The following is a 26,980-nucleotide window of genomic DNA, read 5'->3' on the forward strand; positions in this document are numbered from 1 at the left end:
GCGCTAGGCGAAAGCAAACACAATGGTGCCTGTTCCACGTCTCTTTCTTTATTAGATCAAAAGGTACAGCCAAAACTATTTTGACTTCCTTTTACCCCTGTGACGTCATCTTTGACCTGACCTGAAAATGACCTCCGTAAAAATTATAGACCTTATCCGTGTGAATCCTGTACCGTTTACCGCTTGTCGCTATCTTGCTTTATTCTCGAGATATCGCGTCACTCCCGCTCGTAATAATGGACAGGTCATAAAAATGACCTGACCTGAGGTCAACGCAGGCCGAAAGCCACTTTTTTTATTTGCGCATATGAATTAAAATTGATAAGGCTTTAATCGTCATCAGACATAATTGCGACTTTCAGTTGGGAAAATATCAAGGTCATTTTTCGAAAAAAAGGTCAAGATGTCACGTGATCAAAATTTTCAAAAATCGAAAATCCGAGATAGCCAAAACGTTTGTTGGTTGATTGCGAGTTGAACCATATAAAGTTTTTACCATAGAAAACCAATAGTTTCTGAGTTATAAGCCGCCAAACATAGGGTTGCGGCGCGACCTCCAGGAATTGTCTGAGGCTATATCTCGGAAACCGTTGTTCGAAGAAAAAAATCCTTGGCACAGCTGGCTTCCCCGCCCACCACAACCCATTAGACCAATTTTAAGCAAAAAATAAAATATGAGGGTGTACGGCTTTGGTCGATCTATCGTGGAATGCCCCAGTAGCTAGTTAATCATCACAACTCTTGCAAAATCAGGTGAGTGCGGCGACGGCTTCGGTACAGAAGGCATTTAAATCGAAACCAACCAGCAATCACCATTGCAAAGCTGATCTGCTAGAAACGACTGTGCGCAGTGAACATACGACAAAGTTATGGATAATAATGGTTCACCTGTAATCCAAAATTATCATTTATGCCAAAATAAAATAAATAATAACTAGTTTGTTGCAAATATCCATTGAGTTTTGAAAAAAAGTGCAAACAAGTGCTCCTAAATAGTCGAAATGCCAGTGGACATGATTTCGATGGAATTCATGAACGGAAACAAATATCCAACGATCTGGCATAACTCAGGCCCAAATCACCGAATTCAAACATGGCGTACACTGCCGGTGTAAGTTTTGACATAGGCGGCGAACCGTTTTAAACGAAACTTCAGTCCCATGCACCGTACACCACACTCAAAGGCGACAGCTTTCAGTTTGCTGAAAGCGAAGAGATTCCATAGAATTTTATGTGCATTTTCCCCCGGACGGACGGCAGATAGCTTGGAAATTGATCGGCTTATCAAGGCACAGATTATACCAGAGAGCATCTCGCCGATTTACCATTGGTCAGACCAACAAAAGGAACTGTGTGGGGTTTTAATCTCACTGACCATAAGCTGGCGAAAGTGTGACAGCATTTCTTAAAAAAAAAAAAACAGGCATGTTAAAACACAAGGGTGAAGCAACGTTAGAAAATTATGCGCAAGATGAACCTAGCTAATGGGACGTGCCAACACCAGTCATCTGTAAAATATCTCCTGAAACTAGCAGGTCACCCACAGGCCACAATTAGTAACTATCAGGCGAAATAAGTCAGAACACCTATGAGAGTCCACGGGTGAAACATTTAAAGTCGACGCACGTCAACTACTAAATCTACAGTCGGCGCATGCACATGACACAAAGGGACGACACGCCAAGCTACGAAGCAGTGGATGCTCCGCACTTCGCTCACAACTATACTCCGCGGCTTTCACAGAGTTTGACAAGGCAGCTCTACGCTTTTTTTTCAGGAACATTGCAAACCAACGCGCCCATCGCATGCACGACTTTTCCGTATCATTTTCAGTGCCATAGAAAGAAATTGAGTCGTGCAACGTCGAATTTGAGGACTATTCTCAATAAGACCAACGAAGATTCCTGAGATGTCAAGCAAAGGCGAAATAAATCTCCGAGCTAAGAAAACACATGCATCCAACGAAGGGTGTCAACTTCAATATAGCATATCTAAATCCCTCCACACAACATGACGCGACGCCCTACCACAAACACAGAGAAGGGTGTCTAAATGGTTGTCAACGACCAGCGTCCGGCTCAGGTACCTGGATAAACCCCCACATAAGCCATCACTACGCACGTCTTCAGTTGTTAATTCCCGCTCTCATATGCGAAAAAAAACTTATTGGACTTAACTTAACCAGCAAAACCATGCCGTGGCCATGCGACGTCAGTGCACGCGGAGTATATTTCCGCAATGTTAGAGACCACAGCTATCTTTGAGACGAAGTCAGCTGTTGAATCCACACAAGGAAGGTAGAAGGGAGGTCCAGTAGCTATAGCAAGCACCAAGCTGAGAAAAACATACGATATTTTGATTTCCAGCGGAGATTCTCATACGAGTAGGGCACTCCCCGTCTCTGTCTTTCTTGGTAAAAGAAAGCTAGCACGGCGACGAGGTATCAACTCTGAAATTACTTCACATAAGTCTCGAGCACCCGCGACAGCCAGGCGCAATGTCCTTCTCGTCCCCAAGCACAATCAACGCCCAACCATCGGTCCAGCGCACCTTGGCCGGGCCTTATGCAGGTAAATACTGACAAAAAAGTAAAAAAAAGCTGGGCAAGCCATTACCCAGAGGCCAGAGAAGTGCGATTGTGAGGGGGCAGGTCATAGAGCCAGTGCAGACTGGAGCACGGTTCGTGAATAGAAAGCGGGGAAGCTAATAAAGCAAACTAGGCGTGCAGCAGACCAGCCGATCTTCTCGAAGTCTTCGATTGCAATCACATCAGCCCGAATACTATCGGTCTTCCACTTCAGGCAGTATTGTGACATTAGTGAGCGCCAGCCTGACCCCAACGCGGCCCTATCGACAGACATTAACCCGAGCACCAGCCCCGTAAGCCGCGCCTACCTACTGCTGACACTCAGCCTAGCACTCTGCCCTAGCATTTCCCGAGTGGTGCCGTGAAGGTAGCACTCTGCTCCTAAGTAGTATCCTAGCATCTCACGAATGGTGCATGGAAGATGAACACATTGCACAGCTGCTCCATCAGTGACAGAGCTGACTGAGTTCCCCGCGATGCCGTGCCGTCCTTCAGTCAAAGATTACGTACTGAGGGAAGCAGTTGAGCTGGGGCTGACCGTGACAGGCATTGTAGAGTGTTGCGACTGGCGTGGCGAGCCAAGCGGTGGGAAGCAGCGGCATTACAGTTGGCGTTGACGCTCACTAGATGGCATGAACGAGGCCCGCTCTAGTAGTTGGGATTGTACGGCGGTGGCTTGTCTGAAACGAGCAGACGGGAAGATGGGATGGTCAATACATGGCACAAATTCATTTTCATGTGTAATTTATGCATGTTCCAAAGACCATCTTTGATAGATAATAAAACACGATGTAAGCATTTTTGTTTTTTACTTACCGCCTTTCTTTTCGCCAGGATCTCCGAAGCTGAAACAGAAGCAAAGATCACCGTGTCATTTGTTAACCAACAACCCACAATCAACCGCTCACACAAAAACATTTACCCTCAATGTCAAACATGGGTAGGATGTCTAACAGTTAATAACGACCGCCCACTGCTGACAGCATCGGCGTTTTACGAGTGAGCGCCAACAAGCCCATTCATCAGCAGTCCTCCCACTCACCCCATCATTTTGTCTATGTCGCTCCTCCAGTCGCCGCCGCCGCCGCCGGTCGAGGCGGGGGCGGGGGCGGGGGCGGCCGGGGACGGCGCGTTCCAGCCGCCGCCTCCCGATGCCGGCGTTGGTATTCCGGGCGGCGCCCAGCCTCCACCGCCGCTGCCAGGGGCAGACGGAGCTGAGGGGTCGGCCCAGCCCGGTGGGGCGGGCTGCGACGGCTGGGGCTGAGGAGGGTAGCCGCCGCCACCACCGCCGCCGCTACCAGGGTAGCCACCGCCTCCTCCACCACTGCCAGGGTAGCCGCCGCCTCCTCCGCCACTGCCAGGGTAGCCACCGCCGCCGCTTCCAGGGTAGCCGCCGCCGCCACTGCCAGGGTAGCCACCGCCGCCGCTTCCAGGGTAGCCGCCGCCGCCGCCTCCGGGGTAGCCACCGCCACCGTTGGTCGGCTGAGGGTAGCCACCGCCGCCACCTGGGTAACCACCGCCACCGCCGCCAGGGTAACCTCCACCGCCACCAGGGTAGCCGCCGCCGCTGCTGTCTGGCTGCGGGAAACTGGGCGGCTGCGGTGGCGGCGGGTCGACACGGCCCATGGGAACGTCAGGCGCTCCGTTGCTGCCGGCTGACGAACAGACGGGAGCGGGGACGGTAAAACATCACATCCACGTCGAGGGAGGTAATGCGAGATGACCAACCAGAGAGATGTAACGTGAAGAGCGAAACTATAAATGAGCAAATTACCAGGTTGACTTGTTACGAGCAAACAGCTCTAGCACAGTGGTTGAAGTTTGAAACAAGAAAGAAGACTAACAGTGGGTCTGTTTCACCAATGTTCATAAAAAACGAAAACCTAGAGCATTGGATACCAGTCCACAGAAAAAAAGGTTTAAGTCTTAACCGATGAGCAGAAGCCCCAAGGAGTACAGTCCCGCGTTCGGCGAGAACCGAAGACTGAGCCGACTTACAGCCGCGTCGGCCCTGCGATCGGCGTTTTCTCATCTTGTTGATGGGACAGAACGGACAGCGGAGACAGCAGAGGCAGCAGAGTGCCAGCAGCAGCAGAGAGAAGCCACTGCCGAGGCCGGCGCCGAGCTCCGCACTGCGGCAGGCACAGACGCCGAGACACGACCGATCAGTACACGCTGCAGTAGACGACCGATCAGAGGACAGACGTCCAGACGGACACCCGGCGGCACGGAAAGTTGACCGCAACTGAGCTGAGTGAGCATGATAGGGACTGGCTGATGAAGATGGCAGAGATTGCTTTTATATCGAACGAGAGATGATAGCACTTATGAGACTCGCAAATAGCACGACACACCATGCAGCATTCGCAAAAAAGGACAAAACGTGACAACATCACGAAAAGCATCTTGCATCCTGGAAGGAGCAAGTGGTCAGTTCATACCCCTGGCAAAGAGCGGACATCATTCCCTATACTCACTCCTTCTGGTTGGAGCGCATGCCGCCTCTCCCGCTGCTTCCTCCGCCTCCGGAGTACCCGCCGCTACTGCTGCCACCTCCGCCTCCGTAACTGCCGCTGCCGCCGCCGCCCCCGATGGACCCGCCGCCGCCGCCTCCGCCATAGCTGCCCCCGCCAGAGCTACCGCCGCCGCCGCCGAAACTGCCGAACCCGCCGCCCCCGGACAGGGCGTCCAGAGGGTCGGTGGCGCAGCAGTGGCGGTCCTTGCGCGTGCCGCAGCAGTAGCGGTCGCGCGGGTCACCGCCCCGCTCCGGACACTGGAAACGGTCCTGCACACCAAATATGTTGGTGCGGGTGCACGTCGGCATGGCTGTGTTTGTTTTGAGCTAGCTTCTCATCGGCCGTCACTGCCTTTAGCTCACTATCCTGAAATAGAGAGAACAAGCATAATAGGCTGGAAAACCTCGGTTATTTTAGATTCTACCCATCAGAAGTACTTTAAATTCGAAAAAGTAGTTAATTACCTTACAATATTTCTTCCTCTTGAAGCAAATATTGAGCTCTCTTCTCTCATCTGACAGAATCAAAGCCCCCTATGGCAATAGCTCGTAACAGCATGCTTTAGAATATACATTGCAAAAATACTTTAACAGATTCAGATAAGAAAATATGTAGGAAAAGCTCAAAGAATCCACTTACATAATGAATAAAGACCATTAGGTAAAGTACACCTTTCAGCAGCTTTGTGAGGGATTGTGTCTCCTCACTGGAAGGCTTACCCTCAAAGAAAAAACAATCCCAGTGATAATACCTTTGTCGTTGATTTATGCAAGAGCAGGAGTGCCTTATATCAATATCTAATCATCTTAAATTAATTTATTCACTTTGCTCAAAGGAACACCAGTCAAGGGCATACTAGGTGCTGCCAATGAAGGGCTATCAATTTTTATGAGCTAAACATAAAAAGTTCACTTTTTCACACTTGTTCCCAAGCCAGAAATTCATGACCTTCATCAATACGAATGCAATGAGCCAGTGCTAGGCTTGGAAATTGGATGCAGAATAGCACGACACCCAAACATTATTTTTTTGTTTTTGTTGCTAATTTCAGCAATATTTTCCACTTGTTCCATGTAACAAAACTTTAATATGATGATCAAGCTTAATATGAATGATACCAAATGATTTTGGAACTTTGACAGCTAAAAGACAATTACATGATTTTATAGGGATGAAAATTGTACAACATGTTCAAACTTTTTCCAATAAGAAAAGGCAGCTGGAATGGGAGTTCAGAGAGGAAGAGAATGAATGAAAGACATTACCCACGGTGACTATAAATGCCTACCAACCTAGCAATACCAAAAATACAGATAAGAAGGTAAAGGACATTGAAGAAGCTATGCCTATGCATGCCATTTGCCAATCAAATAGTATAATTACCCAGTCCCCACTGTTCATCATTCCCCAGCATATATGGAAAAAATGAAGCATTCATGTCCTAGATTTGTCATCATCATTTGACGGGCAATTCGAATTGTTTCAGTACCTTAAGTAAATGCAGAAATGCAGATTAATCTATCCACTTCAGCAGATTAATATATAGGTATAGAACAGAAATACAGTTAAGGAATTGTTGAAACATTTAGAGTAATCATTTTGCTTTCAAATTTAAAAAAAAGATGAAAAACTGAGAGCTACAGGCAATTACATCAACATTACGCATAACAACAATCCCCATTCCCCAGTACATCAACAATGAAATCACATCACATTCCCATATCTTAGTGACCTAATAGGGACTGACCCTTCTCTGCAGCCTGCACTTCCAGCAACCCCGCCCTTGCATTTCAATTTGTAATCACAAATCCAACCCCCTCATGTATTGATGAAGAGTAAATGGCCGCAAGAAAACAAGTCTGAACTCCTGAGTTTACCTTAGGCCATACAAGTCGATTCTCATGGGATTTTCTGTGATAATTGTGCCAATTGCTGCCACTGTATTATTGAGTTAGTTGAGGTCATGAGGTTGATGAGGTTGAGGTTGATGATGAGGTGTGGGCGTGTGATGCATGGCAGCTTCAGTAATGGCGCATGAAAGACATTCGCTTGTATAGACACAGCCGCTAAATGTTTGTACTTGCTGTTTTGCGTGAATTCTAAGATTAATTGCTTTGATTTCGTAGCAATATAAGGCATTTGAAATGGATGGATGGATGATGTGAGGTGACGCTGAGCTTGCGCTGAGCTGAAGACCGTGTCGATAACGATCACAAAATAGGCTCAGGCTGTTTTGTTAGATCTACAACCAAGATACGGAGAGTCAAACGCAAAGTAACTTATTCCAATGAAAGACGAAAGTCTCACCTTTAAAAAAAGACGAATTGCAATTGATGAAGTTTTGAGAGAAAAAGCAACAGCCTCAACAAATGCCAAATAATGCCGAAAATCATAGGCGGCGGAACGGGGCGACAGTGCCCCCACCCCCCCCCCTTCATTGAAGGCGTTCCACCGCCACTGCCGAGAATAAGATATACCCACACGTGAGCACGGACGGCAGTGACAAATTCGAAGATATCTTGAGACGGCACAGGTATCGACTTTCGACCGATCTTACCTGATCACGAGGCGGCAAACCTATGCTTTGCACCAGACCACCATAAAACACAAAAAGCGCACAGCGCTCAGCTCCACCCAGTACCCGGTGCCCGTTCGCGGCCGCTGGAACACCGGCTCGCTTCGCCAGCCAGACACTGAAGTGGCTCAGCCAAACATGCAGGCCTCCGTCCAATGGCCTCGGCCCTCCTCACTTGGCGAGCTGCACGCACCTCGGTTGCAAGCTGCTCCAAAGCAACTGCCTTTAGGCTTTAGCGTCTCACGTCTCACATCATGCTAACATAACGTTATAACCAATTCACTCGCTGTTGAGTGATGTAGCCGGGTGAGCCTCCGAAAAAGGAAGCATGCCATGCGGCTTTCTCCCATGGATCTGAATTTCTTTTATCCAGGGATGCGGAGCCGTGGAAATTTCAGACAGCTTCGGCTCCGGCTCCGGCTACGGAGAAATAAAATTCGGCTCCGGCTCTGGCTCCGGGTGAAACGTTATGGCGGCTCCGTCTCCGGCTCCGGCTCCGGGCAAAAATGTGCCGGCTCCGGCGGCTCCGGCTCCGGCTCCGCACCCCTGCTTTATCTAATATTTGATTGTGCGGAATAGCCTCAAAACCATAGCATAGACCATTTCGCCTCTAGCATACGTTTAAAGGCGATTTATTTCCATCATATCCGTTCATACGGTGAACGAGAAAAAAACTGTACATAATTCAAACTGTATACTCTCGTCTCGCTGTCTTCGAGTACACTTTATTCAATAAACACATCCTTAAAATAATGATCTATGCGTGCTGACGGGCGAATGCTAGGCATATTATAATTATTTATCGAACCGTGCCACTGCCACCTCACTCTCATAGTTTATTCATGTCTAAAACCTACGAAAAATTACATTCTTCATGCCATAGCTGAAGATCCAATATCCAACAATCACAACAATAATCAATACGCTTAGCAGTTCCGTCATGCGTCGCTCGTTTGTAGCTCGTATGACCACATGATTTGACATATTCCCGACGACTATACCACGACGTGATGGGCGCTGCAACAGAACAGCACAAGCAACTAAGGCCTCTCATCTCGTCACGATTGCCAGCGCGGCGCCACACCTCGCCGGGGCGGCTGACCTCGTGCATACCCCACCCGCCGCCGTCCCGACCCTCGTGCGTACCCCGCCGCTGTCCCGACTCCCGATCCGTCCAGCGGCCGGTCACCTCATGTTCAGCGGCGCCGCCTCGTGGAATGGCAGAGAGACAGAGGACTGGAGAGCGGCCCCGGCCCGGACGGACGGTCTGTATGTCTGTGTGTCTGTGTGTGGCCGCGTGCTCAGCGGGCCGCTGAGATTCCCTCGTGGACTGCCCCTCCGGCCTGTCACCGCTCGGCCGGCCGCCGCCGCCAGCCCGTGACCCAGGTTATAGCGAGACTTGGACCATCACTGGGGCTTCATGAGTTTGTCCGACTTGCGACGGCGGCCACCAGGGCGGCGCCACGTCCGCTGCCGTCCTCCGAGAGCATCAGCTCAAACTGAAATAAACGACAGCGGTCATTGACGGTAAGGTTTAGCACAGCTGAGGAAAATAAATGAAAATGACGGAGCATATTGCGCTGCCGATTACTTTATTACCGTATTATTTTCGCAAACTTGAGTCGTATGAAAGGAGCATATAGAAACGGGTGACACATATACATTATACATAGAAGGGCGACACCACCCATCTTTTATTCTATTGTTGTCCGTGGATCATTTCCATACACCCTGGAAGCGACTTACATCACATAACCTAGCTAAGATGGCTCACCTGGATGCCGGGGTTGATGAGCTGGTTGATCTGTTCGCACATGAGCCGGTGCACGTGCGGGTGGTAGCGGTACACGGAGCCGTCCACGCCGACCGTTACCGACGGCCGGTTCATCTTGTTGAGCAGCACCGCCAGACCGGTGCCCACCAGGAACGCCGCTCTGGCGACATCAGACGACAGGACGGTGAGCTCGGCAGCGCGCGTCAGAGAGAGGTTTCAGTCATACCATCGATGAACGTTAACTCTTCATGGTAGTCATGCACACTTGTTGTGACCAATTAATGAGGGACTATTATACTTTTTTGCACAAAATAAAGGCATCTACTTATAATTACAATCTATATTTACAAAGTCCGCCTTAAAAGGCCACTTGCACACCGGGAGCTAAGACAAAAAGGCTACTTATAAGTCGGAAAATAAGATTAGTCTCGACTGTCAGCAGGGCTAACTTCGCTCCTTTTGGGAGCAGCGGTCGATCCACTGTCGGTACCCACCTCCTGGAGACCACCTCGCAGACGTATCGGACGTTCTCACAGTCCTCGTCCGTGGCATTGTCCAGACCGAGCTCCTCCAGCACCATCCGACAGTTGGTGTAGTCGCCCGGCGCGTCACTGGGTCAGAGGAGGAGTGAGGGGTCAGAGCGGGGAGCACCATCCGACAGTTGGTGTAGTCGCCCGGCGCGTCACTGGGTCAGAGGGAGTGAGGGGTCAGAGCGGGGAGCACCATCCGACAGTTGGTGTAGTCGCCCGGCGCGTCACTGGGTCAGAGGAGTGAGGGGTCAGAGCGGGGAGCACCATCCGACAGTTGGTGTAGTCGCCCGGCGCGTCACTGGGTCAGAGGGGGAGTGAGGGGTCAGAGCGGGGAGCACCATCCGACAGTTGGTGTAGTCGCCCGGCGCGTCACTGTATAGGAGGAGGGGGTCAGAGGTCAGAGCGGGGAGCACCATCCGACAGTTGGTGTAGTCGCCCGGCGCGTCACTGGGTCAGAGGGGGAGTGAGGGGTCAGAGCGGGGAGCACCATCCGACAGTTGGTGTAGTCGCCCGGCGCGTCACTGGGTCAGAGGGGGAGTGAGAGGGCAGAGCAGGGTTGTCACTGTTCAATGGAGGAAGCTCCTCCAGCATCATACGCAGTTGGAGTACCTACTCGCCAATGTCGACAACGGTTATATGCCTGATTATCTAGATAATCTTGTGTGGGCTGTTCTAAAAAAGATATCCATGACTTCAGTTGGTGTAATGTGGTAATGTCGCTTGAGATCATGTTCGCTGGTATTGATAAATTGATTATTCACAAATAACGTTACGATTTAAAAGTGCAAGCATGTTACGTTAAACTCCGGGGATTAAACTCCCGGGATTAAGCGGATGGGGCAGCTAACCGTTTACGTCATGAGTCGAACACCTGTAGACGCTGAGCATCACACGTGTGCCTAGGTACGGCGCTCGTCATTTGGCGGTAGGACAAGTGTTCAACCCTTCCTCCCCTCCCCGGCATCCACCCTGAAATTATTTCAGATGTCTATGAAGATATGCGGTCAACCAGACTCTAACAGCAATGACATCTTGCGTTTAAAGATCAATACGGTTTCATGTTATACTCGTATATCTGCATTCTAGGCTAATTAGATCTAAAAAGATTTCTGAAAGTGTTTGCTGTAACTAATTAAGTTTCATTTACGTCGCTTACCTCTCGACCTCTGTGACGTATTTGGTGTAGAAGCTGCCCTTCTCTGCGAGCTCCTCGGAGCCCAGGCCGCCGAACAGCAGGCCCTTCTTGGTCAGTCTCTGCAGCACCAGCCGCACCAGCTCTCCCATGTACATGCCGCTGATCATTTTCTCAAACACCTGACGTCCGGGGTTGATCGAGTGCTGGTCGATCTCGCGGTCGTACTCTGGAAAAGGGAGTCATTGATCTGGATCAACCCGCAGCCGACAGAAGAGTGGTGAATCGGTGCCATAAACCGATTGTTTAGTGAATGGTATAATACATTCGGGCTGGAGGAGGCACAGGGGATGTCGCGTTAGAACTTGCCAATCCAGTCTTGTCTAGCTTTGACGCGTACGGCGTACCTAGCATTTCAGTTCACCATACCGGCCGCGGACTGACCTGTGAGCACGTGGTCGAGCTCGCCCTTGCTGCCGAACGCGCCCCACTCGGTGTTGACGATGACCTGTTTCGGCTCCTCCCAGCTACCGTCCCACAGCTCCACGTTCTCCAGACGCTCCACATAGCACGCGTTCGTGCCCGTGCCTGACAAAAGATAGAGGATAGCGTGAAAAGACCGCCTGGTGAACGTTCAGTCCGTATTGAAAGCATCTAGCGAAGATTTGAATAAATAGATCAAGCGAATTAAAAAGAAATGGAGCGTCCAATTCCTCCGATCATTGGATGACAGCATGACGATTATGCAATACCCTATCATGTAAATAAATGATTTGAACGGGTACGCATTACGACCTTAATCACGATTCAGATATACGGTCAATAACATCTGAAACCCACCAATAATCAGGCCGACGTATGTGTCGTGCTTCTTCCATGCACAGGACATCAGTGTGCCGGTTGTATCGTTCAGCACGGCACAGACCTTTATCTGGACGTCCTGCGAACACGATAAGAACTGGATAGTATCGCTCGGCTTTGAGGCCGAAAAACGTCTACTGCTATCGGGGAGAGCGATACCGGTGCACTAAAGATCACAGTGGCGTTAGGTCAAGACTGAAGAGCATGACAGGGTCTTATGATAAGTCATGAAATGCGAATTACATAACCACACGAAGAGTTGTGATAGACATTGGAGACGGAAGAGACAACCACTAACAATCGCTGTATTATCAAGCAGCAATAAGAGTTGGCTCATTACCTAGTTGTAGTGTCGATTTGAATACTCGTATATTCACTAAACTAAAATGACTGTAAATAATGTGGTGTTATCTCAAAATGCCGCAAGTTTCTGCACTGCCGCCACTCACATTCCGTCTTTGGATGGCCTCCTCCAGCAGTCGGACAACATCCTCCCCCTCGACTCCGCTGCAGCTGAAGCCTTTGGTCCACTGCGCCAGCCGGGCCTCGGTCAGGCCGTGCTGGCTGCACGGAAAGCTAAACGTGAAGCCCAGCGGCAGCACCTCGTGCTCAATGTGCTGTGCGTGCGCGAACGTCGACAGACACTCGGCGATGTGGTCAAACAACTGTGGGCGGAGAACGAGAGACCTGGGTTACGAGAACGAGAACAAGAAGAGAGTAGAACGAGAGAGTAAATACCAACGAAGCTACTAGGCGATATGGATGATCATAGACCTCTGTATACAAAGGTCTATGGGATGATGCATTTATCTTTCGAACCGCTATTCAATATTCATATTAAAATAAGCTGGAAATGCCTTCGTTGGAGTGATTTCAGTAAGAAGGCCACGCAATGGGTAAAACGAGTAACTAACTAAGAATGATGTAAACGGTATCTTAGTACCAACGAGTAAAAATTCATGGCTCCAACAATATTTATAGTTTATACTTACGCTTTATATTTACAACGAAATTATAAAGTATTCGGGCCGATCTTCAGCAACGCAACCTTTTTGAGTGACAATAGACTTTAGCTAAAGCAGTATACAAAGCCAGCGGAGCGAATTACACCACGGCTACGATTACAGAGGATTAGATACGGTCAGGATGGGGATCTACCGACCACCAATGACGTATAAATCAGGCGATACCGCGTAATTCTCGAGCTTTGCCGTAGGATAGCCTATCTGCGGTGCACTAGGGACATACTACGGCGCAGTAGGTATTAGCCAATGCCAATCAATATCAGCTTTTGTCTAGGGTTTGATGTATACAAGTAGTAACGCTGAGCCCTTTAGTGCACTCATAGGGACTAGGGAGTGATTTATGAATAGCTCTCTATCATTTGATGAAAAGCCCATTGAGCCGTGTTCTACTCCATGGAATGCTCGGCTGCGGCAGCTATTTCATTGCACCAGACACATTCCAGTGTGTCTGGAATTTATCGACGATGTAGGTCGCTTCGCTTGGGAGCGTCGCCTTGAGCCCCTTATGTAACCATTGCCTCAGAAACACGGCAGTGTCTATCCTCACCAATCACCATGCGTTCCAGGCAACTCGGGGAGTTATGCCCTTACGAGAAACGAAAAACTGGCATTGCTTTAATCATCTTCCAGGTAAAATGCCACACTTGATTTACCTTTTGACATATGTAGAAGTGACCGTTCAATATCATGTGGTCGTATGTGTGAGAAACATTTCTCACATTTTGGCTGTGCATTGTTGTCAGTCTGACTGCGTGGGTAGTGGTACTTACATCTTTCCCAGATCCGGTCATAATGTGATGCGGTACGGCAAAGATCCGGGACTCCATCTTGAAGTCGCCGTCGTCCAGCTCTATTAGGAGCACACGGAAGTTGGTTCCTCCCAAGTCCAGAGCGAGAAACCGGCCACGTTCTGCAACAATAAGACGATAGGTAAGTGATTCATTTCAGATAGCTCGCAAGGCAAAAACATAGACACCGGCATATTGAGGGCATTGATAAAACACACATATTTAATATAACTTGCAAATACGGCGCAAATCGCCCTGACCACGCTGGCCTCCCCTCTAATTCATAATTATCCAGGTGACAATTGAAAACATTAATGGCTATGACTTCTGTATGTACTCAGAATTATTGACAATATTGTCAATAGACTACGCTAGTGGTAACGCCTGAATCCATACTGCACCGCACGGCATCTCCCGTCCAGTCAAGCTTGACGTCACTATCCCTAGATGGCGCTAGTAGTAACGCCTGCATCTAGACTGCACCGCGCAGCATCTCCAGTCCGCTTGACATCAATGTCAATAGATGACGCTAGTGGTAACGCCTGAATCCAGACTGTACCGCATAGCACCTCCCGTCCAGTCAAGCTTGACGTCACTGTCCATAGATGGCGCTAGCAGTAACGCCTGCATCTAGACTGTACCGCACGGCACCTCCTGTCCAGCCGCCGCACTGGCGGATAGACTGTGCCGCACGACATGCAGCCGTTCGCTGCTCACGCTTTTAGCGCATTCCACTCCCCACAAGTAAAGACGGTGAATTCGGTGAGAAACAAATGCATCTGGAACGAGTGCTGACTACTTAGGATTAAGGACTTGGTGTCTGGTTCTGCCTCGTAGTTCAAACAAACTGGAAAATTGAGCTTTTTGAGCATGACGCGTCTGGAAATGAGCCGTGTAATAACGTCCAGATAATTTAACAAAAGAAAGCGCTATTCATCCTGATCAACCATGATTTTCAGCTATAGATAAATAAATATTGGACAAATTTTGTAAATCATGCACGGCGCAACTCATGCTACATCGAGACAAGGCAGGCCAGAAAGAGCTAAATCATCCTCAGCTCTCGGCACTCGTCAGAGGGGTATAATTGTGTGTAATCAGCAGCGTTCGGCCGTAGTCATCTGCCCCGCGGCTAGGTCACGAACGCCCGAGGGCGGACCGCGCGGCTGGCAGAGGTGTCCTTCACACCAGTCCAAGGTCGATGACGCCGCATCCCCGGGCCGGGAGACGGCGCGCGCACCTCTCCATCCCCAGCCCCGCCCCCTGCCATTGGGTCGTCTCCGCGGGCGGTGAATGACGTCAGAGGTGGGGCTCGGCGGCCAAGCCCATGGCGGAACGGTGACTGTCGGCTCTGAGCCGTGACAAAATGCGACGCGATAAGAAAAATGGCGGGAGCAATACGGCCAGGAGCGTATCTGGACCCATAGCCATACCAAATGAAAATGATTGGAAGACGGCGTGATAGCTAGCCCCCAGAAGGCGTTACCACGAACAATTTGAAAAATAAATTTTCTTGTTATTTGACACAGCTCGAACCAGTGTACATACGTGGACGTCGTACAGCTGACACGGACACCAAAAGGATGCATCGGGCTCCATTGACAGCCGTTATGTGCGATCCCCGGAAAGCCGACCGGAGTGACAAATGACAGTGTCGCCGCGCCTAGCCAGCGTCCACGTCCCTGGCTCATGACAGTGGTGACGGTGGTCGCGGCAGTCCTCACGTGCAGCGGCGGCACGTGGCGGACGAGGGCGCGCCGCCGAACCACAGACGTCACCGCGCGGCGGCGCTATTTTTGACAGCAGGGCGCGACACGGCAATGGAGTCGTTTGGTTCGGAACGGCCCAAATGGTGCTCACGGTTCCCGGAGACGGGGAGCTGGCACGACACGAGTCGGGTATCAACACACGGGAAACGGCACGTCGTCAGGGGCAGAAATATCGGGCCAGGACCACCGCGGGGGCATGGGTGTGGCCTCAGCCTGGTAACAGTCGTGTTTTTTTTTATAAGGTAACTATCACTTAGGCACCTCCGGCGGATTCAAAATATAATACCGCTGTATTACGTAGATCTTACGCTGTATAATGTAGATATTACGCATTAGCGGAAGTGCAAATATTATTTCAGAGAGCTATCGTCTAATAAATATATGGGATGCTCAGTTGGCGACTTTCTGTTGGGCGGTTGATTAACGTGACACGTTCAAAATTTTATCTTTCCACTTTAGTGTCCACAAGCGACTTGTACTGCGCAGTTATGCTTAATAAAACTCAATCTCCAGCCGCTGCAGGTAATCAAACATCTCTTTGGCTGTAGCTATGCCGGAACTCTGAATACTTACAAATACAGGCCGTCTAAATAATTGGAAACCCCAATAAGAAATCCACGCCACTGCCTTCTAAGAACCGCGAGGTGTTTACGGAAGTCACCGAACAACCCGATCGACATTGAATGAGGTCAACCCTAGGTGCAAAGGTCACGTAACAACTAAACACATTTGGCCGCGGTGTCTGGAGTCGTACACTCAGAAAACACTTTGAGAACATTTTTGAATAAGGGCTCATATGAGTGCCAAAACAGGGCTCAAATCTGTATGATTTTAAAATCGGGATCAGTTAGGCGCCCTTTTCGGGCTCAAAGTACATTAGCCCCGAAAGCGGCATCAGTTCGTCTTCCTTTTCGGGCTCAATTCGAGCTGCGTTTTAGGGCTCCATACGACATTCCGCCATTCCGTCTTTTGCTGTTTTCAGTGCCATGTGTTGGTGTACCTACCGCCGTGATTTCAAAATGAATGGTAAGTTATTAGTTATCAGTTATCGCTATCTTTTAGAAAAAATCAAGATGTTGATGCTCATGCCATTTTAATCCCTTATCAATTAAAATTGTGGTGGCATTTGTTCAGAAAAGGTCTGATCTACAATTGTGGCGCCGTTGATACGAATACGCACGGGTTTAAAGGGACCCTCCCACCTTCAAAAAAGTTAATGAATTGGCATGAAAGTGATGTCGCTCGGTTCAGAAAGAGCAAAAACGAATATCTACCAAATTTCATCGAAAAATATTCACCGGTTTTCAAGATATTAGACTTTTACTTTTGTTTACTTTTTGGGATCTCCGCTGTTCCTAGCGACTTTATTTGAAAGTGCGGCATTTGTTGCGCGCAAAGCAGCATATACCACCGCGTGCTACAAAACGTTTTAGTCAAACATTTAACGGACGTTCGAAAGCCTGATGACGTCATCAGATTCCCGTAATGGTTAAGAGATAGGGACCACGCTGGTCCCACCCTGCAAGTAAAGGGAAGAAATTTCTTGAACACCATAAAGCTGCGGGGGTTGCGACCAGGATAAATGGTGGTTTCTGAGCCTGGCCGCAAACTTGGCTATCTCAACTCAAAACTAATGTTAAGGTGGGAGGGTCCCTTTAATTATTCGTTTTTCTTGTATTTGCGCCACATGAAAGCATCATATCTGGATTCAGGATGTCAAATAGTGTAAGAATGTGCAAAAATTTTGTCTGGTTCTTCGTGATGATGTGATTGAAGCAATGCTTTCAAGGGTAGGTAAGGATTTTGTTACTTGTTCGTAATGGTTATCTTGATGCTCAACTAAAATTAATCCTAACCTTGCCTACTAACCTATTAAGTTAAACTTAGTACCAATACCTACCAACCTACAACCTATTTGGATCTTTCATATACTTATAACATGCTGCTGCTTCTGCTAACATGCTGCGGAATGCTGGTTGACATGATGGAATGCTGGTATGACAGTGTTCCATGTTTCAGAATTTTAGGTGAATAACCACACATGATGGGGAAAATGTTTTCATCCTAAAAATATGACAAGTGGCTTTATTTCATCTTTGCTAAAAAAAAATATGTCAAAAGTTTGATTCAACAGCCAGCTGCCAGGTTACGCATGACTTGACAGTTGATGCATCTACTCTACATCATTTCATTTCAGATCCTGTGAAGGTTCTGACAAAATCTGAGGTAAAAATGGCATTATGCAGTTTTGCGGAAAGACTAAATCTATCTAATTTTGTCTTCAGATTTTTTTTTTATTGGGACACCCAATTGAAATCCAATTTTAGAACACTGTGACACCATGCCTGTGTGCCAAGTAAGAGGAAGGGTCTACAAGTATACATCAAGATAACCAATTATGGACAAGTTGAGACTTGAGTCATGAGCTCTTATTTGTGGTTACAATACCTTCAACTGCATGATTTTGCACAACTTCCATACAGGCATCCAGACTGGAAAAGGTTCAAGTCCATACTTATTCTGGTGCTTGAATATGGCAGTTCAAAGATGGAAGGCATATGATGCTACAAAATAAAAAAAAATAATTCAACTTACAAAAAATAGGTATTCATATCTATCCTAAACTAAACTAACCTAAACTTACCTAACCTAATCCAACCCAACCCAACCACCCCAACCAGCCCAGCCCAGCCCAACCCAGCCCAGCCCAGCCCAGCCCAGCCCAGCCCAGCCCAGCCCAGCCCAGCCCAACCCAACCCAAAACCTACAGTCTAAAACCTAGAGCTAAAACCTGCAGCCCAAACTGGAAAACATCCATATGGTACGCCGGACGCCCGTGAAGCCGTCATGCGCCGAAGTTCGGCGCAAGCTATTTTGCAATTTGCGCTGAAATTTCTGCATTATTTGCGCCGAAGGTTAGTGCCCTTTTGCGTCAAAATTAAGCCACTTATACAAAAAGCACGTTTACATCTGCTGGCCAAGGTTTTATAAACCAGACAGAACGCTCTGGGCCTTAACCACTCCTGACTCCCATGTTTGAGCGTCCAAATTAGTTGATGTTTCCATGGAAGCTGAATACCACAATACGTGTAGCGCACTGTAGCATCGTGCCGTGAAATAAGGCTCGGGACGGAAGTTCCGGGGTCACAAAAATTGGTGTGGCGGTGTTGTCGCGGCTGGCGGGCTCCAGCAAGGGGTTTAAGTTTACGACACCACTCTTGTTTCAGGAGAGGTGTCAGCGATTCGAGACTACTTGGGCATGCGGGCAGCGGGGTCGGCGTGGCTGCCTGCGGCTGCGGCCACACATCTTGGCGTCCTGGAGGCGGAGATGCTGATGGTGGCATGAGTCATCACTGGCTGCCCGATTTCCATGCTCCAAGACTCGCCGTGAGGGCCGAGGCGGGCGTCGTGCCGATGGAGAGATGAGGAGGGATGCGCTGGCATCGCGCCTACTGGCGAAGGCGCTCTCCCTCCCGTCGGAGGACCCGCCGCGTCGTGGCGGAAGCCCCCCCCCCCAACCGTGACTGAAGTCAGTGACCGGCTGGAGAGAGCGCGGGGGAGCGGTGTGGGACCACTGGAGTGGCGCTGCCCGCCGAGGCGCGCTTATCCACGAGACTGCCCCCGTAGACGCCAACAGACGGCGTCACGGTCCACCTGGACCTGCTGCCGATCGGGGCGTCCGCGACAGCGAGGAGGAGTGCTGCGGAGGCGTGACTGGGAGCGCTCCCCCAGCGTGCGACGTGGGCCTGGGTCGACGGGTCTGCGACCGGGGGAGTAATAGGAAGGCGGCGCTGGGGTCCTCACCGAGCACCCAGACAGTACAACATTGGTACTGCGGGAGGCGGCGGGGAGGATTTGCTCCATTTACCGATCTGAGATGGTGGCGCCCAAAACGGCAAAGCAACATCTCCTGAAGCACCCGTCCTTCGAGGAAGACCCCATAATCATTTGCTCCGACTCGCAGGCGTCGCTGGCGACGCCACGAGGTGGACAAGTGGCCCAGACACACCCCCCCCCCCTCATCCCCTAGGTGCCGCCATCTGGGAGTATATGATGGCCCTAGTGGCTGTAGGGGGCCGAAGAATCCACCATAGAAGGAGGGCGGCGATAGCCCGATTAAGCTGGGCGTCCAGTGGAGCCTCGGCTCTATCATGGGCATTGGGCAAGGACTCTGCGAGCACCCCCGTCTCCTCCATCTTCGACGGCACTCCAGTCAGAAAGCTGTCCCCACCCGAGTTTCCCAGCAGCATGGGCCACATGAAACCGAACAGCGCCGAGCCGCTCGACGCTGAGGACCAGGCGAGAGTAACAGTGAAAAGGTGAAACGCTCGAAACGGCGCGCGCCGCCGGCCGAGGGCGCCGAGCCGGCCCAGGCCGGCTGCGGGTCAAACAGAAGCCGTCTCCGCGGCGGCCGCCCAGTGACAGCGACTCGGACTGACGTCGAGGCACCGCTGCCGCCTCCGCCGACCAACCCGCCGCCCAGCAAGGGCAGTTTGAAGGCGGCTGCGCCGGTGAAGGTGGCGCGGCCTGGCAGGGGCCGCGGCCGGCCCACTCCCAGCTACCCGTCCCGCGAGGTGCTCAGTACCACCGACTCGTCCGATTCTGAGGCAGCGCCGTCGGCGGGCCGCCGCCAGCAGTGACGACGACCGGCTGGCGGCGTTCGCGCGGGACTTGTCCGACTCCTGGTACTCGGACTTGCCGCCCAAACTGGACGCCGGCGGCGTGAGCACCAGCAACGCCAATAAAAAGTCCACCTTCATCCGGCTCTTCTCGCACCGTGTCAAAAGGACTACGCCGCGCGGCCGGCCGGCCAACTCCAATGAGCGCAGCGAAGGGCACACGTCCCCGACGGCGGCACTGCCGCCCCCCGCCGCGCCGCTGCCGGCGTTGCTGGCAACGCCGATCCAGGCCCATCGATTTCTACTGTTTTGTTGCCTACGTGCCGCTGCCGCCGCTCAGCCAGCACAATGGCGTGCCGGTGTTGCGCTGTCGGATCGAAAAGCGGCTCGTGCAGCGGACGGACGGGTGCGGCCCGCGCGATGAGCCGCCGCCGCACACCGAGCTGCGCCGCACGGACGTGAAGGTGGAGCTGGCAGCGGCCTGCTCAGTCCCCTCAACGGCGTCGACCGGCTCTCCGGCGATTTGCGGTCAGAAACGCCGCCGCTTCTGGGACCAAGGTGTCAGAGCGCGGCGCTGCCCGTGAGACGTTAAGTTAGCACAGGCAATGTCGTCTGCACTCCTTGCAGTTCATGTTGAATACACAACCATGTTGCGAAGTAATAGGCGCCGGGTTTTTCAGTTCATAGAACTTTTTCCCTGGCTATTACACCCCACAACCGAACACTGACACCTTGCACAAGTATGACTGTGTGTATGAATGTTAATAAATACATGAACCAATGTTGTGTTTTCGGTTCCAGTACCTTCTTTGGGCACCTCGGCAACAAGTAAGTAATCCGTTAGCTTTGCCACACCTAAGATAGGCTCCCACGTTGTTATTTGCTCCCGGGTTAACATAAACCGGTTTAACGTAACTTTTGCATCCCGGCCAAAATTGCCGGTTAACTGTCCCACCGCTCGAGACTGGCGCTAGGCTGGCCGAGCAAAAAAAAAGTTTGTCCGCGGCTTCGTCTTATTCGCAGCTGCTGGACACGGGGGAGGGGGAGGAGGGGCTGCATCGGACGAAAAGCGGGCTCTGGTATTAACTGGATTTTTTGCCAGCTGGCGCCGTATGGTGGCGCTAGCAGAGCTTCTTACATATCAATGCTAGATATAAATGAATGAATATTTACCAGTATAGCGCCTTTTGGGGCGACTAACGGAGCGAGCGAGGGGGTGAGTCTTGCACGTGCGAAATTTCGAGGGGGTACCTCCAACTGACTTGTGCACGGCACCCTACTCACCGGTTTCTAGCGATGTGCCAAATTTTAGCACAATCGGCCCAGCCGTTCTCGAGATCTGGGAGCGGCACCCTGCACGTGCGCACGTGCAAAATGGGTCCTAACTGACTTGTGCACGGCACCCTACTAACCGGTCCCTAACTGTGTACCAAATTTGAGCGCAATTGGTCCAGCCGTTCTCGAGATCTGGAAACGACCCCTGCACGTGCGCACGTGCAGCAGCACCCCAACTCTGGCACATGGATATGCAGTACCTAGTGGGTGCCTACCTACATGCCAACTTTCAGCGCAATCGGCCAAGTAGTTACCGAGATATTGCAACAATTACAAAACTGACACCTCTTCGTTTTGCACGTGGCACGTGCATAAGGGGTCACCCACATGCATGGGGAATAGTCCAATACTTGGTAGAAGGAATGAAGCTACCCTACAAAAATTACCGCGTGTAAATCGGTCAAGTGGTTGCTGAGATATAAGCCTCGCAAAAGCGTCCGCACGGCCGGCCGGCCGGCCGGCCGGCCGGCCGGCCGGCCGCTCATACTCAGAAATTTCCGTTATTCTACGTAAGACTCCGCTCGCTTCGCTCGCTCCGTAACCAATCAATTTTTCATTTAAAGCCATTTGAAATATTTATGTCCATCCTACTACCGCGCTTAGGTATATCTAAAATTAAATACCTTTCGTGCGTCGCCAGCTGGCCAGCCAGCTGACGCAATCCAGCTTTTACCAAAGCCCCGAAAAGCGATGACGTGAGCCCTAATATTGGCTTCACCACACAATTTGAGCCCTCAAACTGGAATCAGGTGAGCTCGAAAATGGGGATCAGGCTGAAAACTGGTATCATAGTGAGACTAGTTTTAGAGCTTGACACCGATAATGGGTACTGACTGAGCTCTGTTTCTGCGATCAATGATACCGATTTAAGGGATCGTATGAGCCCATGTGGCGCTAGCTCAGAAAGTATTCTCGAAATGTGCTGTCTGTTTTGAATATGGTACATTAGCCCGAAAACTGGTCTCTGAGCCCGAAAATCGGGACACTGTTTTCCAGGGGTGTCGTTTTCCGAAAATGATTGGTAGTGCCCAAAGGCGGCGGACGGCCATATATGACGGGGGTTTACCAAGGTAGGGTACCCCCAAATCTGCCTTTCTCATCGAATTTCGGCCACTTATTTTCCCGCTTTGGTCACTGGCAAGACAAATTAAAATATGTTTTTAAAAAATATTGGAAATCTAGGCCATTATCGGACCCGATGCACACAACGTGCAGTTATAAAGGCACTATTATAGTGTCAGTGGAACACATGCCATTTTGAAAGAGGCCCACACCGACTAAACAGCACGGTTGCGCTGAAATGGGCAGCCGGCAGGAAGGCTTTGAGGGCCCACGCCGAATGAAGGGTTCGATAACTAACGAGATATCGAAACACCACGATAGTTAGAAAGACCTGATTGATAACATAAAAGGATGTGAATTGGATTATGAGTTGAGTTTTCGTGATCTGATGCGTTAAGGACCTGCCGTTGGACCCTGAGGAATCAGGGTCAGTAGGACCTACTCAAATAAATATGGCCTACATATTCTGGAGCATCGTGGCACCCTCCGAAGTTCACGTAGAGCCTTCAGAGGCTGGTTTTGGAGACGGACCCTATTAGGGCCGCCGTCGCGCGGTGTGCGACGCTCAGAGGCATCGATGGCCCGTCTAAAACCACTGGTCTTCGAACCTCTTGGTATCCACCAAGGACTTGAGCCCAAGACACGACACCTCATTTCCAGATTCATGTGCTTACCGTGGTTAGAACCTTAGATGTGTAGGTATGTGCTTAGTTGCTTTTTTATTTTCCTTTTTTTGTCAATTGATGGCTGACAAAATATTGGTAGGGCTCAGGGAACATTGGTAGGGCCCAAATAAACATTGGTAGGGCTCGAGCCCTACCAGGCCTATACAAAACGACACCCCTGCTGTTTTCTCAGTGTAAGCCTATTCATGGTACAGCCCACCGCTAAAGTAATGTAGGGTTTTACCAATCTCAACGGTTGGCTTTGACTGGCGATTGTTTAATGCGGAGTGATCGAAAAGAAGATGTCAATAGCTAAAGTTGCAGCTGCAAGGGTGACGATACATATAAGCTACATTCAAAGTGTCATTGTAGTCTGGCTAATCGTTCCTAATCTTCAGAAGCAGAACATACCCATGACTGAAACCCCACATTACTTCTGCTGTGGACTGTACATCGTACCCGTATAACGATGGTCTTTAGTAAGCTTTTGCAACGCAAGCTGTCGAATCAATAAGTTCTAACAACATATGCAACGTGAGAAACATGAGAGAGGGCCAACTGACGCATTTACTTTTGGTTTTAAAAGCGGCACTGTTTTAATAAATAACGACCCCTGGAAGATGTGTATGTGGAAACACTTCTATGGGATGATAGCGACGATGAGCTGAATGGGACTTGAATGCTGAATGAGACTGATTGATGACTGTCGCAATACAGGAATGCCTATTGTACCAAAGTACAGGAATTATACAACAGATACTGTGCCGCAGTACACGGATACTGTGCCGCAGGACAAAGATAAACTGAATGAGAATGCGATGCCTACTTTTGCTCGTGAGCATGACTCAGCATTACCGTCATGGCGTCATTTGAGTTGTGTCATAGTCATCACGTGGTAAACAAACAACTACTCCGAGTCACGCCCGAATGTAACTTGTTCCGTTAGGGGAGAGTGGGGTGGGTTGTATCAGTTTTTACTCCGAGACCCATAACCTCGTTACTATCCGTGATAAATTCATTATTTCCATACTATCCCCTTCCTTGATTCTTCTGCTTTTTTGTGCAAAGTAACTTTTCCGCTACCTCTACCAGTTTTTCTTCTATGGTCTGCCGAATAGAACAATGTTTTTGATACAACTTGCCCCATGGCTTGGGTGAGTTGTATCACATGGTGGGGTAATTTGTATCACTATTTCGTGTTTCAGGGAGTGTGCTTGCTACTGGTTTTGAACATAACAACAACATTAAATGGGGTTAATACAATGCATAGGTATGCTCAAAGGCTTCACTTTATTAGACCAAACTTAGGTCAATGCAATCCGAACGAAACATCAACAGACTAGACGCAAAAGTGGCCCGTTAAGAGCAAAGAAGCCAACACATTGTGCCGAAATGGAACGAGCATTGACTAGCTACCTACAAACGCGAGCCAGGGCTTAGCTTTCGCGATCAAAAGCAACATACCCATACATACATACATACATACATACATACATGTTACAACATACCCCACCCGGCTCTGATACAACATGTACCTAGCCGCCATCTTGGAAAAAACATCCTCGTGCTCAAAAAACAGCGGACAGCTGGAGAAATCCGTTTTCACTCACGCAGCCCTAGAACCTACCCTCACCACCGCTACGGAGATCTTTCAAATTCGTGCACATCTAAATGCCCAAAACACACATTTTCTTGCAACTTATTTTTTTAGAATGACATTAAAAAAACATAAAATCGGCTCTCACCTCGAGACGCGTCCACTCAGTCACAAGACAAAACAGGGAAAGATGGCGCCCGGAAAACCTCGTCGACTGGTCGTGTCGCGAGCGCCATCCATTGGATAAGTTTGGCACAATTCCCCAGCAAACATGCCCACATGGGTCCCATATGGGGTGAACATGGGCCAGATGGGCCCACGTGGGACATGGGCTACAGATGGGCTACCCATATGGGCCCCATATGGGATCAAGATGGGCCAAACGCATGTGGGCTGGAGATGGGCATCCCATGTGGGTCCCATATGGGGTGAACATGGGCCAGATGGGCCCACGTGGGACATGGGCTACAGATGGGCTACCCATATGGGTCCCATGTGGGCGCCGCGTGGGTCCCATATGGGGCCTACGTGGGCTGGCCCATATGGGTCCCACGTGTCACCCACTGCCATTCCCATGTGGGACCCATATGGAAGAGGTGGGGGGCCCATGTGGGCCCCATATGGGAACCATGTGGGCATGTTTGCTGGGTCGCCCTGATACAACTTGGACATGATACAACTCTCCCCGCTCTCCCCTACTGGGAGTCGTACAATGCAAATACCGTTTGAAAGCAGCTGATTCGAGCATAGTGCAGAAACGGTAAGATGACAAAATGGGTCATATGAATGGGTCTATGCTCCTTTGTATCATCAATTATGACACCTTTTTATCTATGCAAGAAGACAAACGACCATTCAGTCCGCAACTACTGGGTAGCCAGATGTCAACCAAAGTATAAGCCCAAAGGCTGGGATGCATTTCACTAACGATTAAAATTACACGAAAACCAGCAACAGCACTTTGCGCTTTAGTATTTACAGCGCGATCGCATGGTAATTTTTATTTTAGGTCTAAACTATTGACTATTGACTATTACTATTGACGAATGGTTTGATGATGATGATGATGATGATGATGAATTGGGTTTTTGGCGCCCGGACTACAATGGTCATCGGAATGGTTTGATGAGCCAAACGCGTTACGCGGGAATAAAAGGTAAAACAATAAACATGAACCAAACCAAGGTGTTCCTGTACTTAGGCACAGTATTTCTATATTGTGGCACAATATCCCTGTGCTGCGACACAGTATCCGTAAACTGCGGCACAGTATCTGTGTATAACTCATGTACTTTAGTACAATAGGCATTCCTGTATTGCGGCACAGTATCCGTGTATTGCGGCAGAGTATTCCTGCACTAACGTTTGCTGCGACACTCACCGTGTCCATTGGGCAGCTCCTTGACGTAGGTGGGGAAACATTTGACGGTGGCCCTCTGGTTCGTGACCCGGCCCAGTCCCAGGTTGATCTGAGCCAGCAGGCTGGAGTAGACCTCCTGAATCTGCGCCTGACTCAGCACCAGGTCCTGGCACGCCTCCTCCATCTGCAAGGTAAACGGGAACCGCTCAGTTTGGAGCGATATAGCACAACGAGCAGCTACATGGCTCACTCGAGGGGTTCGCCCCGTACAGTTTGGCCAGTAAGTTCATGGGAGGGGCGATAAAGCGACACGGATATTGCATGATAAATTATCGGTCACACTCAGAAAACACTTTGAGAACATTTTTGAATAAGGGCTCATATGAGTGCCAAAACAGGGCTCAAATCTGTATGATTTTAAAATCGGGATCAGTTAGGCGCCCTTTTCGGGCTCAAAGTACATTAGCCCCGAAAGCGGCATCAGTTCGTCTTCCTTTTCGGGCTCAATTCGAGCTGCGTTTTAGGGCTCCATACGACATTCCGCCATTCCGTCTTTTGCTGTTTTCAGTGCCATGTGTTGGTGTACCTACCGCCGTGATTTCAAAATGAATGGTAAGTTATTAGTTATCAGTTATCGCTATCTTTTAGAAAAAATCAAGATGTTGATGCTCATGCCATTTTAATCCCTTATCAATTAAAATTGTGGTGGCATTTGTTCAGAAAAGGTCTGATCTACAATTGTGGCGCCGTTGATACGAATACGCACGGGTTTGATTATTCGTTTT

The 26,980-nt window shown here is 49.9% G+C and overlaps 2 protein-coding genes across 7 annotated transcripts in view; both read right to left on the reverse strand.

Moving 5' to 3' along the window:
• Positions 1-1,474: 1,474 nt before the first annotated feature.
• Positions 1,475-7,126, reverse strand: LOC122381792 (loricrin-like). 4 transcript variants are annotated; one of them, XM_043366432.1, is made up of 6 exons: positions 6,981-7,126; positions 5,065-5,469; positions 4,586-4,719; positions 3,630-4,242; positions 3,404-3,432; positions 1,475-3,267 (listed from the first exon to the last, which is right to left on the reverse strand). In XM_043366432.1, the coding sequence occupies exons 2-6, from the start codon at positions 5,409-5,411 to the stop codon at positions 3,236-3,238; spliced, it is 1,155 nt and encodes a 384-aa protein (XP_043222367.1). In that variant the 5' UTR covers positions 5,412-5,469; positions 6,981-7,126; the 3' UTR covers positions 1,475-3,235. The 4 variants fall into 4 exon arrangements, with proteins under 4 accessions (XP_043222367.1, XP_043222366.1, XP_043222365.1 ...); XM_043366431.1 differs by having other exon boundaries at positions 6,909-7,091; XM_043366430.1 differs by having other exon boundaries at positions 6,851-7,091.
• Positions 7,127-8,361: 1,235 nt separating this feature from the next.
• LOC122381793 (hexokinase type 2-like) overlaps positions 8,362-26,980 on the reverse strand; it is a 35,897-nt gene continuing 17,278 nt past the window's right edge. For 2 of the 3 annotated variants that reach the window (XM_043366435.1, XM_043366434.1), the window contains exons 2-10: positions 26,217-26,379; positions 13,771-13,910; positions 12,425-12,640; positions 11,955-12,054; positions 11,559-11,702; positions 11,139-11,343; positions 9,947-10,063; positions 9,453-9,612; positions 8,362-9,177 (exon numbers count right to left, since the gene is read on the reverse strand). In XM_043366435.1, coding sequence (XP_043222370.1) covers positions 9,097-9,177; positions 9,453-9,612; positions 9,947-10,063; positions 11,139-11,343; positions 11,559-11,702; positions 11,955-12,054; positions 12,425-12,640; positions 13,771-13,910; positions 26,217-26,379 — 1,326 coding nt within the window. In that variant the 3' untranslated portion in view covers positions 8,362-9,096. Of the gene's footprint in view, positions 9,178-9,452; positions 9,613-9,946; positions 10,064-10,364; positions 10,504-11,138; positions 11,344-11,558; positions 11,703-11,954; positions 12,055-12,424; positions 12,641-13,770; positions 13,911-26,216; positions 26,380-26,980 lie in introns of those variants that run through there. The other variant, XM_043366436.1, reaches the window with a different exon arrangement.

Source organism: Amphibalanus amphitrite, unplaced genomic scaffold, assembly GCF_019059575.1.
Source record: "Amphibalanus amphitrite isolate SeventyFive unplaced genomic scaffold, NRLGWU_Aamphi_draft 000127F_arrow, whole genome shotgun sequence".
Classification (NCBI taxonomy): domain Eukaryota; kingdom Metazoa; phylum Arthropoda; class Thecostraca; order Balanomorpha; family Balanidae; genus Amphibalanus; species Amphibalanus amphitrite.

Coding starts and splice junctions, on each gene's coding strand:
- LOC122381792 (XM_043366432.1), bottom strand. CDS start 5,411: ATGCCGACGTGCACCCGCACCAACATATTTGGTGTGCAGGACCGTTTC. Junction 4,720..5,064: donor ATGCGCTCCAACCAGAAGGA/GTGAGTATAGGG, acceptor TGCCTGCCGCAG/TGCGGAGCTCGGCGCCGGCC. Junction 3,268..3,403: donor TCCTGGCGAAAAGAAAGGCG/GTAAGTAAAAAA, acceptor TGCTCGTTTCAG/ACAAGCCACCGCCGTACAAT.